This window comes from Pleurodeles waltl, chromosome 7 (genome assembly GCF_031143425.1).
Source record: "Pleurodeles waltl isolate 20211129_DDA chromosome 7, aPleWal1.hap1.20221129, whole genome shotgun sequence".
Lineage (NCBI taxonomy): Eukaryota > Metazoa > Chordata > Amphibia > Caudata > Salamandridae > Pleurodeles > Pleurodeles waltl.
In genome coordinates this window covers 430,984,029-430,999,450 of record NC_090446.1, presented here as the reverse complement: position 1 = coordinate 430,999,450, position 15,422 = coordinate 430,984,029, and the positions used below count along the sequence as shown (strand labels likewise).

Below are 15,422 nucleotides of genomic sequence, written 5' to 3'. Positions count from 1 at the left end.
TGCGCCTGCTTCCTAGTCATGTCACCTTGAAAATAGACGCTACCCCTCACAGGCACTTCTGCACAGACAGGGGGCACAAGGGGGCCTTAACGCAATAGTGAGGTAGGTGAGGTGACACCAAGGTTTAATGGTGGGCGGGAGATACTGCACCCCAATTACAGATGTTTTTGATAGCCAAACGCTGACTAGTGGCACATTATCCTTTCCTATATAATGGCCTATGTGACCCTTTCTATGTCTCTAGTGCCTGGCTGTGACAGGACATTGAGTCGCAACAGTTAACACTGCTTGAGCTTGTACTTGGCTGACTTTAGATGGGGAGGAGAATGTAGTGGGGTGGGGCAGGAGGCTGAGAGAAAGTAGACTACTCACGGGACCGGGGGGATGATAATGGAGAAGGAGGCAGACAGGCAGTGGAAGGGGACAAGAGAACTCAGCCAAGTACCAAGAAAAGGTCCAGGAAGACCTGGTGGAGGGGACCACCAGGATCCTGACTATATGGAAGAGAACGATCAAGAGGATGAAAATGAGGAGTAAGAACAGGACTATGGATATAGGAAGACCAGGCAGAGAAGTGGGACCAGGATCACCTGGAAGGCTAGGGCTACTGGCAAGACCAGAAGGATCTGGGAGACCATGAGGAAGAAAAGGAAGGCCAAGAGGAGGAGAAGCAGAGGAGGAGGACCAGGTAGACAAGACCCACCAGGAGACAAGGCCTACAATGAGGACAAAGATAAGTAGAATAAGGCAGAGAATGAGGACCAGAAGGACCAATAGGACTTACCAGAAGGACAATCACAGGACCACCAAGACAGCCAGTACCTGTAGCCTCAAAAGGAGCAGAATGAGGTACACGAGAAATATGATAGTCACAGTAAGGACAAGTACCATCAGGAGAAAAAGAAAGAGGCAAGGAAAACTACAAAGATAAGGACTATGAAAATCCGAAGCGAGTCTAGCTACATATAATAAAAGGAAGCCCAATTATGCATATAGTCAAGGTCTCAGGAATCTACAGGCAAAGTTGTTACTTATGTCAGCAGTACCTATCTTCAGCCCAGTTGGAAATGAATAAGCGTTAAGAAATATGTCATTTAAATCATACAGACTCCATGTTCAATCATGAGGCTAGAGTATGCATGTCCTAATTTAACACAGAGAGCGAAATACACAAAGGTAAGGGTCATCTCTTTCACCATGATTATCTGCCTAGTAAATCAAACCAATGCCACTGATGCTAAGAACATCAGGTAAAATAATGCCTTTTCACACCCTTATATGACTCAAAATAGTTCTGCTTTATTATTATTGACAGCTAATGGAAAACATTTTTTAAATGGCCAAGGTGATTAAAGCAATATCTGGCTGAAATTTGCAAACACTATCCAAACAAGCCAGAGATATTGAGTTGAAATCAGATAGCAAAATGTTCCATAGCATTGTGAAAATGACCTTCAACCACCTAATCACTCATTCTGAGATCTTTGGGTGGGCACACATCACCTAACATAATCCTGCACTTCCTTGGCAACTAACCAACAAGATAATAGAGGAAATGTGTCAGGAGACACACAAAACAGATCACCTAGAAAAGAAAATATAGGAGGCTGGTTAGAATGAGAAAATCAGGACTAGGTTGTTACATGTATACTTCACCAGAGACAATCAAACCTATTAAAACCCACTCTTTCTCTTAAGTAATAACTCTGATTGGACATTGCATTTATAGTATGGGGGAAATGCTTATTAGTGCTTGGCTAGGGTGACCATTCAATGAGTTGCAAAACTACTAACACTTCTGGAAAAGTAAAGACAATCCAGATCCATTCCATCAAATAATAAGTGTCAACTGAGCTTAATCGCTTGTTTATCATTTTACATAAGACTATTCAAACAATTGGGAAACCTTATATATTTACTATTCTTAACCCCACATCTATGTACCATGAGGATATATTTATTGTAAAGGTACTTTGATGATATACATAGTGTCAAGGTGCACAGAAATGGAGTTAAAAAATATGTAATCAACACGTACCAACATCAATAACCTCAGTATTTTGGCAGTCGATATTCTGACCACAATATTTTGGTGCTCGACATACCGACTTGATTCTGGCACATCTTTGAATGGGTACTAAAGAGTTGGCTTTGCCTGAATGTGTCTTAGTTGGATAAGTTCATAAAGGATGAAACAATCACAGACAATTCTAAATTTCTTGGTTAACCTTTCTGCCTTCAGCCTCAGTCCTCAGCTGACTGAATTTTCTTCTTTATTAAAATAATCAGTTAATTGGTGACAAGCACCATACCCCTTCCTCCACATCTTAGGGAGTGTTTTAAAGTCTCCTGCAAAAAGCCAAGGCAGTGCCCTGACTAGATATGCTAGCAAACCAGTTAACGACTGTCCTTCAACAATGATGTCATATGAGGGACCCCCCCATAATCCAACAATCTTGGACCATGTGTCATGATTGTTATAATTAAGTCTATTGAAGGGCATGAAGATTGAATCCAAAAGGTAAAAACCAATACCAGAAGACAGAAATATAACACTGAAAACTTGAACACCCACTCAACTGTAATGTGGCTTACTCTGTCAACTTCCCATTATATTTTCAGGAGGAGAAAAGAGCCATAGGCTTGACATGGAGGCTAGCCTAAGAGGTCGAATTACCAAAGCACTCTGCAGCAGGAACTCAGGTTAGCTGGCCGCCTGGTGGGCACTCACCCAATAAGACAGAGTCCAACATTAATGAGGAGCATTACAGAAGACAGGCATCCCAATCAATACTCATTGCTGAATGGGGGCTATAGACAATGATCTCCTGGGGACAGACTGCATAGACACAAAAAACACTGAGGATGAATGAGTATGCAGAGCCACTCACCTCCTAAGACCAGGCTGAACGTCACCTCGAGTGGTGATGTCAGGGACTTATGCAGTGCCTGGCATTTGTAGATAGCAGTGGTGTCCTTCTCCCTAGGAATGAAGGAATAGCTGCTGGTCAGGCTGGGCTCGCCATCCGTGCTGTTCCATGTTGGGTACAGCGTGCTGCCTTCCAGCACTTTCCCGTTTTGTAGCCACTGGATTGTGATATTGCTGGGGTACTGACCAGTGATGGAGCAGAGTAGCTCGCTGTACTCATGTAGGACCACCACCTGGTTTTGAAGGAAGAGCGCCGGCTGGGCTGTGAGGAAAGAGGACACAATGTGCATGGGTGGGTTAAGTACTGGAGGTGAGGGGACAGCAACGGGGGGTGAGAGACAGGTGAGCATGACAAAAGAAGTGCACGGGAGTGTGAAAGTCTTGATGCCATTAGAAAAAGGACAAAAATAGCATGAGACAACTAAGACAAAATGAGCATGCAGAGAGTAATAAGTTACATTTTTAATGTTTTTTTAACAGGGAATTTCACATTGATTCAGCTTTCTTAATACAAATCATCTGTGTTTCCTCTAATGGAAGAGTATTGAAATGTGTTTATATATTAGTAAATCAAGGTGCACTGCCTCAAATAACCACAATATGAGAGACACAATTTCGCCTGACACTGCTTTGACAAGGTAAGTATTTAATTAAATGAACCTTGACGTCTATGGAACCACCACTTATTAATTAATATCTTATTTTAGCACTAATGTTAACCATAGACCTAAATTACATTTCAATACATATAATAAATATTAATCTAACGTAATGCTAAACAAAGCCTCAACCAAGACTAAACCTAATTAAATTATTTTATATGTAAATAAATTAAAATATAACCATTCAGTAACCCTAATGCCGCCCTTTTTTAATTAAATAGGTAACCCTAACTTCTCCCTAATACTGCCACTATGCCTAGAATAGCTTAAAAGTAATTACAACACATAATTAGCCTTAACCTTCCATTAAATTAATTATTTAACCTGAACCTAACCGTGATGCTAAACACACTAAATTAAATTTAGCTAAACTAAGTATTCTTAACTTACCCGTGATGCTAACCAAGGGCGTAGGAGACAATACATTCCTGGGGGGGACAGGTACAGCCTTGGGGACTTTCAATCAACCCTATACAAATCGCTTGTTGTTTGCGAACTGCAGGCTCTGATAAATATACACAATCATATGTATTGGAAGTGAAATAGGGAGAAAAGAAGGCATGTTTTCACAGTCTGAAAGTATCTTTTATTGTTATTTACATTCACAAAGTAATTATCTCAAGTGTGAAAATAACATGTTGATTAACCTTGCATCTTCATGCACCAAGCAAATAAAGGTAGGAGGGTAAAAAGGAAGAACATACCCTTTGCGCCCCACACCCATCATGCCCCTCGCCTCATGCCAATTGGAACCGCCCTGGAGATATCAAAAGCGATTAGGTACAACAGCTGTAAACTGTGCTCGGAAACCATAGTTCTAATAACACTTCTACTCCTGTGTGTGATCTTGGGAAGCTCATCTCCACATCAGTCATAACTAGAAGCATTTCAACTGAAGACGCTCTTGGAGTTACAGGCTATATAAAAATGGATTCTTTAATCTCTGTATAAACTGCAGTCACTAATTTCTTTTGAATCGGCTGTTTGTTATGCGCCAAGTCACTGCGTATAAAGAAAAGACATTCACTGATTATAAAGAAAAGACATCATAAAATGACTATGATATGGTTATTACAGTCGAGTTCTGACATTACAATGCCTTCTGCCAGAGCTAGCAGCCAAGGTGAAAGGCAGATCAGGTCACAGAGCATAATTAATGCAGCTGTTTAAAGCAAAAAATTTAATGTTGCTTTTCTTTCTTCTGCTCTACTGTAATAGCTTGGAATAACAGAAGCTATGCACTAAGGTTTTAAGTGGTTTGTTGGAAAGTTGGTGGTGTGACCATGTATTATATAGGGTAAAATACCCCCTGCGTACATAAGGATATTGCAAGTCACCTTGAAGTTCATACCTTATAAACAAGCATTGGCAAAGCCAATAGGTCTCACCTATGCAAGTTCTATTGCCTTTGACAATGTGTTTTAGCCATGCTGTACACTAGTAAGACTAGTATTCAGCATGGCTCAAAGTTAATGGCATAAAGGAGAATGATGTGTCATCGACTGGTGTGGCATTGTGTCATGGAGTAAGTAGAGTGTCCTAGAATGGAGCAGTAAACTAACTTTAAAGGAATAGGGGTCCCTTGAATAAAATGATATTAAAGTAGTATGCAAATGGAATGTTTCATGCATTTATTCAATCAAAATATAAAAGATCAAATGTAGTGGGAAAACATCAACAGGGGAAATCGAGAAAGACTGGTATGCGGGCATTACACAAGTTATCTGGATGACCCAATGTCACCAATTACAAGAAAAATTTAAAAAGTAACCTATTTAGTACAGTGGTTCGGAGGAGGATGGCCTGGTTTGTAGTGGGTACCAATGTTACTCACACCTTTTACCAGGTCCAGTTATCCCTTGTTAGTGAAATGTAGGCAGTGTCTAGAAGCCAGGCTCTCTAGGGGTAGCTGTAGCTGAGCAACCAAGGCTTATCTAGGAGACATGCAAAGCTCATGCAATACCACTGTAGTCACACAATACTCACACACATAAAAGAAAATACTCAGTGTTACAAAAATAAAGGTACTTTATTTTAGTGACACTAATGCCAAAAATACCATAGAGACTATACTCCCTTAGAAGGTAAGTAATACACCAATTATATACACTAGTATGCAGCAATAGCAATAAAAACAGTTAGAAAACAGTGCAATTAGTGAAAATCACAATGGTTAGAAATGGAAATAGGGGAAACACAAATCATATACTAAGAAAGTGGAATGCGAATGTTGGTTTCCCACCTAGGCAAGTGTGGTGTGTAGAGGGGCACTGGGAGGATTAGAAAACACCAAAGGTAAGTAATATAACCCACCTCAGAGCCCAGGAAAGCAGGAGTAAATCACAGTAACTTTCCTAGAACACACAAGAACATGAGAAAGAAGATAATGCAAGAACCAGAAGAGACTTCAAGACACAAAGGGTAAATTCCTGGACCTAAAGACCTGTGGAAGAATGGGACTAAGTCCAAGAAGCACAGAAGAGTCCAGGGAGGACAGGAGCCCCTGCTAACCTGAATCAAGGTGCAAAAGAAGAACCACTGGTGAAGAACAACAGTCAGTACTGCACTCAAAAAGATGGATGCGGGTTCCTGGTTGGTGCAGATGATATCCCACACCGGATGGATGATTTCAGTCTGGTTTGTGTCGCTGGATTCTGCCAACAAGCCTTGGCACACGCAAAGCTCACGGTTAGTGGAAAATGGCACTGCCTGGGACCAGGAGGGACCTGGTGGACTCTACCCAGGAGGGGGAGTCAGAGCGGGCTCTCAGCAACTCAGAGAGCTCACAGAAGACCAGGCCGCGCACACAGGAGTCCGCCAGCACGGGGCAAAGGAGTTGCAAAAGGAGGTCCATGCAGCAGAAAAACAAAGGATCCCACGCCGCCAGACAACCCCTCAGGAAGCTGTACATTTCAGGAAGGAGTGCTGGGGGCCAGAGCTACATTGTGCACAAAGAATTTTGTAGAAGGATGCCAACAAGCTTGGCAACTGAAAAAACACGTGGTGCACAAGGATACTGGCTTGCGTGGGAAGGCAAGCTCTTACCTCCACCAAAGTTGGACAGTAGGACATCAGGACCATCGGGACCACTTCAGTCCACCACCCGTGATGCAGAATCAATGCAACTCATCAGGAGACTGGACCCACGCAGATGGTAGTTGTTGCAGAGAGGTGCCTGCTGAAGGAGGGGAGTGACGACACTAGGAGGGAGACGACGAGGAGGGGGACACAGTGGAGGCAGTGGATGTTGTTGTGTCTGTATGTGGGTGATGTTTGTTTGAGTGCCTGTGGGTTGTGTGGTGCTTATGTTTGCCTGAGCTACTTTTGTGTGTTGAGGTGTATGCATGCTTGTCTGATGGTGTGCTTGGGATAGGCTGGGGTACAGGGGACTGGGTCTGGGTGGAGGGAGTTGGAGGGGGGAGGCTAGACACAGGGACAATGGCTGCCATCAGTGCTGAGGCCATAGATTTCAGGGTTCGATGAAGGGCAGCCTGATCAGAATGAATGCCCTCCAGGAATGCATTACCGTGTTGCAACTCCCTTTCTACACCCTGGATGGCATTCACAATGGTAGACTGCCCAACAGTGAGTGACCTGAGGAGGTCAATGGCCTCCTCACTGAGGGCAGCAGGGGTGACAGGGGCAGGGGCTGAGATGCCTGGGGCGAAGGTGATGCCCACCCTCCTGGGTGAGCGGGCACGGAGCGAAGGCTGAGGGGCTGCTGGGAGGGCGGTGCTGGTAGGGGGGGTGGCGGCTGTACCTGTGGAAGTGGGGGGCACAGATGGTGCCACCACCACAAGGGAGCTCCCATCGGCGGACGAGTCTGTGTCGCTGTTTGGTGATCCGGTGACCGACATGAAGCTCCCCTCGCCCTCCGTCCCACTGGTGTATTCAGAGTCCGTGGTGTGGCCCTCCATGGCCATGTGGGATGCAGCTCCCTCGTGCTCCGGTGCCACTGTACCTCCGCCTGATGATGCTGATGCACACAAGAACAGGGAGAGCACAAAAAGGGGGGGGACGTCAGAAGAAAAACAGGTTGAGTGCATGGCTTACCGCTACCGTTGGCGGACAATACAGACACAACAGCCCCCTGCACTACGCCGTGCTCTTGGCCTCTACAGAAGCAATTCCTGGGATCTGCCCTACATGGCTATGGTGGTCATCTGCACACATAGATGACACAGGGGCATGTATACCTGTACTTGGCACTCTACAGAGGTGGGGTGGAGTGCCACATGGCCTACATTACGGAGGGGCCTAGCCTACGGAACTCGCCCTGGCCTAGGGAAACCCACAGCCCTCCTCCCCCACCCACACCCCTCAACTGCGCGCAAAGTCCGCAGAATGAGAGTGTACTCACCCCCTTGTGTCTGCTGTGATGCCCTCAAGCACCCATCCAACTCAGGGTAGGCCACCGCCAGGATCCGGAACATCAGGGGGGTCATGGTTTGACGGGCACCCCTCCCACGTTGGGAGGCCATCCCCAGCTGAGCCTCCGCCGTCTTCTTGCTCCAGCGGCGAATGTCCTCCCATCTTTTCCGGCAGTGGGTGCCCTGTCTCTGGTGGACCCCCAGGGTCCGGACGTCCTTGGCGATGGAACGCCAAATGTCCTTCTTCTGGTGGGCGCTGACCTACATGACATGTACAGGGGAAGAAGATAAGTCATTAACAACAGCACCGTAAAAGTGGGTGGCCCCCACCCCTACCCTTGCCATGTGGCACATGCATTCACAGTCCTTCATGTTCCCTGACCTCTGCCCCCTTCCTACTGACATCCAGCCCTCTCCACCCAGGCATAGCCCATACAACGTGCTCCCTGTGTACTTACCTGTTGGTCTGGAGGACCGTAGAGTAGCGTGTACTGGGGGAGGACCCCGTCCACGAGCTTCTCCAACTCCTGAGCAGTGAAGGCAGGGGCCCTTTCCCCAGACGCACGTGCCATTGTCTCTTCCAGACCGAGGTCACAGGAGCACTTGCAGTGTAGGTCCTCTCCTGTCGTAGATCAGGTATCGAGTGATTTAACAGATAGAAAATGGCGGTCACGTCTGCGGCGGTGACATGCGTATCATCACCGCCGGCGCACTTCATCATTGGCTCCTGGGACCCATAGGGTCCAATGTTAACCAATGCAGCATTGCGCCGCGGTGTACGACCGCCTACCGCGACGGTGTACAACGCCAGCGCAGATACCTCACATCCCATTGTCCCACTTTAGAGGTCAGGCAGCTGCCATTTCAGGGGCCCACATGGCTTCATTTACTACTGCGTCCCACATACCTAGGCCTACACTCAAGACACATACAGGAAGAGTTTTGTATTTGGTGTCGTGTTCTGTGTAGCTGTGGGTACATACCTGGGAATTTGTTGACTCTGTGGTTGCTGTTGTCCTACCTAGGCACCGTCAGCTGGGACATGTGAGGAGATGGCGGAATCCTCCGGTGTACTGACCACTGGTGGACCTGTTGACAATGGAGGAGCGACATTTAATCATCACCTACAGGTTTGACCGTGCCACTATCCAGGAACTGTGTACCCAGTTGGAGCCTGACCTGATCTCACCAATCCGCCATCCCACAGGAATCCCCCCTGAAGTGCAGGTGCTATCAGTGCTCCATTTCCTTGCAAGTGGGTCTTTTCAAACAACAGTGGCCATGGCATCAGGGATGTCCCAGCCTATGTTTTCCAACGTATTGTCCAGAGTGTTGTCTACCCTGCTGAAACACGTGAGGAGCTACATCGTTTTCCCTCAGGTGGAGGATTTGGCTACAGTTAAAGGTGACTTCTATGCCCTGGGACATATCCCCAACATCATAGGTGCTATTGATTGGACCCATGTAGCTCTGGTCCCCCCCACAGGAGTGAACAGGTGTACAGGAACCGGAAGAGTTATCATTCGATGAATGTACAGATGGTATGTTTGGCAGACCAGTACATCTCGCAGGTAAATGCTATGTTCCCTGGCTCAGTGCATGATGCCTACATCCTGTGGAATAGCAGTATCCCGTATGTGATGGGTCAACTCCAGAGGCACTGTGTGTGGCTATTAGGGGACTCTGGTTACCCCAACCTGTCATGGCTATTGACCCCAGTGAGGAATCCCAGGACCAGGCCAGAGGAACGCTACAATGAGGCCCATGGGCGGACTAGGAGGGTGATCGAACGCACCTTCGGCCTCCTGAAGGCCAGGTTCAGGTGCCTCCATATGACAGGTGGTTCCCTATTCTACTCACCAAAGAAGGTGTGCCAGATCATCATCGCCTGCTCGATGCTTCACAATCTAGCTTTGCGACGCCAGGTGCCTTTTCTGCAGGAGGATGGTCCAGATGGCGGTGTTGTGGCAGCTGTGGAGCCTATGGAGATTGTGGACAGTGATGAGGAGGAAGCTGAGGAAGACGACATAGACAACAGGGAGTCAGTCATACAGCAATATTTCCAGTGACACACAGGTGAGAACATTTCTTTTCACTATCACATTCACTTTCACACTTCTACCTCTATCCTGTCTGTCATTTAGTAGCAGTATTTGGTAACTGAGTTGTACCTTTCCATTACGGTTTCACAGGTGTGGTTACCAACGTGTGTCATCTGCTTGCATCCTTCATGGACTTGTGATGTGTGACATAGGTATGTTGACATTACAATTGTAAGAGCATTTTGTCACTGTAATTGCTAATACACTATTTCGAAATCACAGACTGACTCCAGATTGTTTTGTGCTTCAAGGGTGTTTATTTAAGTGCTCATAAATGGAGGGGGGTTGTAAAATGGTGATGTGGGATGGTGGAGGAATGTCCATGGCAGAGTCCAGTCTATTCGTCTCACAGGTGCATTGCCCTTATGGGCATAGGAAGTGGACAGGGTAACAAAGTGGGACAGTGGAAGGACAATCAGGGTGGTCTCATTTCCTGGTGGGGTCTTGCCATCTTGCTCTGTCCTGTTCCTGGATCTCAGGGACCGCTTGCGGGGTGGTTGTCCATCTGCAGGGGGTGGGGTGCTGGTGTGGTGGTCCTGTGGCGGGGCGTCCTGTCCACTAGCGCTGGCGGAGGTGGTGGGCAGTTCATCGTCCATGCTAGTGTCAGGGGCCCCTTGGAGTGCCACGGTGTCCCTCATGGTCTTTTGTATGTCCTTCAGCACCCCTACAATGGTGCATAGGGTGGAGCTGATGGTTTTGAGCTCCTCCCTGAACCCCAAATACTGCTCCTCCTGCATGCGCTGGGTCTCCTGAAACTTGGCCAGGACTGTCGCATCGTCTCCTGGGAGTGGTGGTATGCTCCCATAATGGAGGAGAGGGCCTCGTGGAGAATGGGTTCCCTTGGCATGTCCGCCCCCTGTCGCACAGCAGCCCTCCCAGTTTCCCTGTGTTCCTGTGCCTCCGTCCCCTGGACCGTGTGCCCGCTACCACTGCCCCCAGGTCCCTGTTGTTGTTTGTGTGGTGGGTTATCCTGGGTTCCCTGTGGTGGTGGACACACAGCTGATTGACGTGTCCTGGGTACAGAAGTATGGGTCCGCTGGGTGGGTGCTGTGCTGGTGTTACCAGAGGGTGGAAGGTCAGTGTTGGGCTGTGCCTGTGCGAGGGGAACCGACTGTCCAGAGGCCCACGATGGTCCGGGCTGGTCATCTGGATCCAGTTGGCCAGAGCTTCTGTCGTCCCTGTGGGCCTCTTCTGTGGGTGGAGTGGAGATGTCTGGACCCTCCTGTGTGGTGACATTCCGTAGTGGTCCTGCAGGGGTATAAGAGCATGATTATTGCATGTGTGTGTGTCATGGTGTGCAAAGGGTGGGTGTGCATGTACCCCAGTGCAAGCATTCCTGTGTGGGGTTTTGTGTGATGATGGTTAGGGGGTTGTTATGGGTATGTGCAGTGAGCATGCTTTAGTGCTGGGTGACCATGCTTAGTTGTGTAATGCAGGGCTTGGTGTTGGGATGGCTCGTTTGTTTTATTAGTACACTAGTGAGGAGTTGGAGTGATAGGGGAGGGGGTGAGGGTGGGGGAGTGTGAAAGCATGCAGATAGGGTGGGGGATATGATAGTTAAGATTTTACTTACCAGTGTCCATTCCTCCACCGACTCTTCCGAGGCCCTCTGGATGCATGATGGTCAAGACTTGCTCCTCCCATGTTGTTAGTTGTGGGGGAGGAGGTGGGGGTCCGCCGCCAGTCCACTGTACCGCAATGTTGTGCCTGGAGACCACAGAACGCACCTTCCCCCGTAGGTCGTTCCACCTCTTCCTGATGTCCTCCCAATTTCTTGGATGCTGTCCCACAGCGTTGACCCTGTCCACGATTCTGCGCCATAGCTCCATCTTCCTGGCTATGGAGGTTTTGCTGCACCTGTGAGCCAAATAGCTGTGGCTCTACCCGTAGGATTTCCTCCACCATGACCCTGAGCTCCTCCTCGGAAAACCTGGGGTGTCTTTGGCGTGACATGGGGTGATGTGGGTGATGTGTGGGGTGGTGTATGTCTTGATGTGTGTGGTGCTGTGTAGTGGTGTGTGGTGTTTTGTGCGTGGACTGTTGTATGGGTGATGGTGTTGTGTGCCTCTGTGTGGTGGGGTTCTCAATTGCTGTGCTCTCTGTCTCTCGCCTTCCTCAAAATTTCTGGTCGTTGGGGTTTGTGGGTGATGTGGGTGTGTGTTTTTTATTGTGTTGGGTGTGTGGGAGTGGTGTGTGTATGTGTATCAGGTGTGTGTATTTGGAATTGTCCAATGTGGCGATGTTTTGGAGATGTGTGTGTATTTTGAGCGCGGCGGTGTGTACCGCCAATGGAATACCGCAGTTGAAAGACCACTGCGTAGATTCGTGGGTCGTGATAGCATGGGCGTGTTTCTGTTGGCATGACGGTGGAGGATTTGTTTTCGCCAGTTTATCACTGACCTTTGGTGTGGCAGACTTGTGTGGGTGTCTGAATTTCGGCGGTTTCCGAGATGTGGGTCATAATAGCTGTGGCGGAATTCCGCGGCCGCGGCGGTGTATTGGCGGTCTTCTACACGGCGGTAAGTGGCTTTTACCGCCAATGTTGTAATGACCCCCAATATCTATAGAGTAGCTTGGGATACCATTAATTTCCAAAGCATTTCATGCAACAAAAATTACTTTATAAAAATATATTTTACAAATCGTTTTCCCATAAATCTAAGGCTAAATGAATGATTACATTCTGAGGCACAAAAAACAAAGGGCCACATGTACGTACAATTTTGCACGTCGTAAATGGCAAATCGGGCCATTTGCGACATGCAAAATGCACTGTCCCATGTACCAAACCATTTTTGTGATTCGGTAAACATTTTACCGAATCCCAAAAAAGGATTGCGACTCGCAATTAGGAAGGGGTGTTCCCTTCGTAATTGCGACTTGCAGACCCATGTATGATTGTTTTGTGACCGCGAATGCAGTCGCAAAACAACTGCAGGGACCCCCTTCTCCTTTGTGAATGTCAGTCAGAATTTTTTTTAGAGCAGGTAGTGGTCCTAAGGACCACTGCCTGCTCTGAAAAAATGAAATGAAGAAGTTTCATTTTTTGCTTTTGAAATGCATCTCGTTTTCCTTTAAGGAAAACAGGCTGCATTTAAAAATAAAACAAAAAAATACTGCTTTATTTAAAAGCAGTCACAGACATGGTGGTCTGCTACCTCCAGCAGGCCACCATCCCCGTGAGGGCTCCCATTCCCAAGGGGGTCGCAAATTGCGACCTACCTCATGAATAGTCATGAGGTAGGCATTTGCGACCCCCTTGCGAGTCGCAAATAGTGTAATTGACACTACACAACATCCGGTTTTGCGAGTCACAAATTGCGAGTCACAAAACCGAAGGTTGATACATGTAGCCCGAAATGTAGATTAAACATTTGTACTTGTAGTTTTGTAACACAGTTTAAAAATATTTAATTTAATTCTACTTTACTCGGTTCATAAATCCAAACCATAAAAGCACAAGTATATTAAAAACATTAAAAAGAAAGAAATCCAAAAAACATGCAGTTTTAAAACAGATACGAACATCGGACACAGGAGGACAACACAATTCAGACAGGGTCGACAACTGGCTCAAAAAAAGCTTAACAAACGTCATAATCGTTAGTGTAAAAAGTAAAAACTCACACATGACAAAAAAAAAATAAAGCAATCCGCAGTAACACCAAATTTCCACGAGGTGGCCCAGCGAAAACACGGCAGCGGCCCAGAAACTATGAAAATACAATGGCAATCAGGGCAGCTCCAATGAAAGTGTTCACCTACACCGAAGGGCATGCTTAGGAAAAGTAAGGGCAGGGAGGTGTCTAAACACAGAGAAGCCTTGGAGGAGCGGAATAAAAAACTTTCTGGTGACAGTGTATCAAGAGAAATACAAAATGAGCCAGTGTTTGCAGGCAATGCTCATAAAAAGAACAGACCAGTACAGATCTGGGCTCAAACTGGCCCAAAGGAAACGAAAGCTGACACATGATCTGGCCCAGACTGAATCTGGTCAATGGGGCTCTATTCCAATCAAGAGAGGCCTTAAACTATACGGCTAACGCATCCTGGGCTCTACCCATCCCGGAGGGTGTGCCGGGGACAGAAAAACAGGTAAACCCATCACAAAATAAATCTGTGGGGGCCCAAGTATCCTGTAAGATAACAATATCATACGTAGATATGAAGTCCACCCAATTCTTTAGATGAACTTTGGCTGCAAGCCCTGCAATGTTCCAACTCAGGAACTAACATGGATGACCTTTCTGACTGAATCATTGATTGATGGACACAGTGGACATCATGGTAAGTACATTAGCTACTTTGTCACGATCATCGGAGGATGACGGAACGTTACTTGAAAGTCAGCCAATTTCACATACGCCAGACAACGGTCAGAAACGAATGTTAGTGGGGACAGAGTAGGATATGCACTGTGGTGGCAGAGGAGCGCACCTAACCCTGGGAACTCCCCCCCACTGGGCCCAAATCCTTATAGAAGTAGCCTAATGGCAATACCTCCCCGTCACTTGGCCTGGCAAGGCCTGAATAGGAACATAACAAATCTCCAGCAACAAGTGAATTACCAAAATTGACAATAACACAGTCTCCCTCAAACTCTTCGTACATAGTGCCCACCCGTGCCACTCTGCGTGCAAATAAGATATCTGAAAACAAATTGTCTTTACAGCGAACATGAGAGTGATGGCAATGGGTGGCCTTGTACATAAGCTGTTTGATGCCCTCAATTGCCTGAGACTCAACTTGAGGAACATTGGTGAGTACCACAACATAAGGACAGGCAGCCGGAGGGAGATGTAGCAAGGGTAAATTAACCTTAGAAAAGCCCAAAGCTGGTAGAGTATGGGGGACACCCAAGGGAGACTGATGGAGAGGTGGCACAGGTGGCAGACGGGTGGTGCTGCTCCTGGAGCACCCGTCGGTCATGAGTGAGAAGGCAGACAGGAATGGGGCAGGGCCTTGTTGACATTTGCAGGAACACCAAAAGTCACAAACAGAGCCCGGGGGGAAGATTGGAAGAGAGGGAAGGCAGGTCACAAGAATCGTGGATCGGAGCATCTGCCACAGTCACTCTTGGTCTAGGTTGTTTACCTCGCTTCTTATGCTTTGCTGGGGGTAAGCCTGCCACAGGGGCGAAGTCAATGTCAAAGGTAGAGAATGGACTGTAAGACATTTGAGGCTTGGCCGCTGACCCACTACTTTGAGACCTTCCAGTGGGCGTAAGTTAGTTGGAAGGAGCAATGTATACAGGCAGGACAAAACGGTCAGCAGCAAGAGACAGCTGCTGTCAGTAAGCTAGATCTATTTGTCAATGACTCCCATCACTCGCTCAATGAAACCATCCAAGGAAGAATTT

The 15,422-nt window shown here is 47.3% G+C and overlaps 1 protein-coding gene across 1 annotated transcript in view; it reads right to left on the bottom strand.

Annotated features, from left to right (window-relative positions):
* Positions 1-15,422, bottom strand: part of LOC138304146 (uncharacterized) — a 621,705-nt gene that overhangs the window by 286,452 nt on the left and 319,831 nt on the right. Inside the window, exon 3 of the mRNA XM_069243948.1 lies at positions 2,892-3,191. Within this exon, the coding sequence (XP_069100049.1) occupies positions 2,892-3,191 (300 nt within the window). The remainder of the gene's footprint in view (positions 1-2,891; positions 3,192-15,422) is intronic.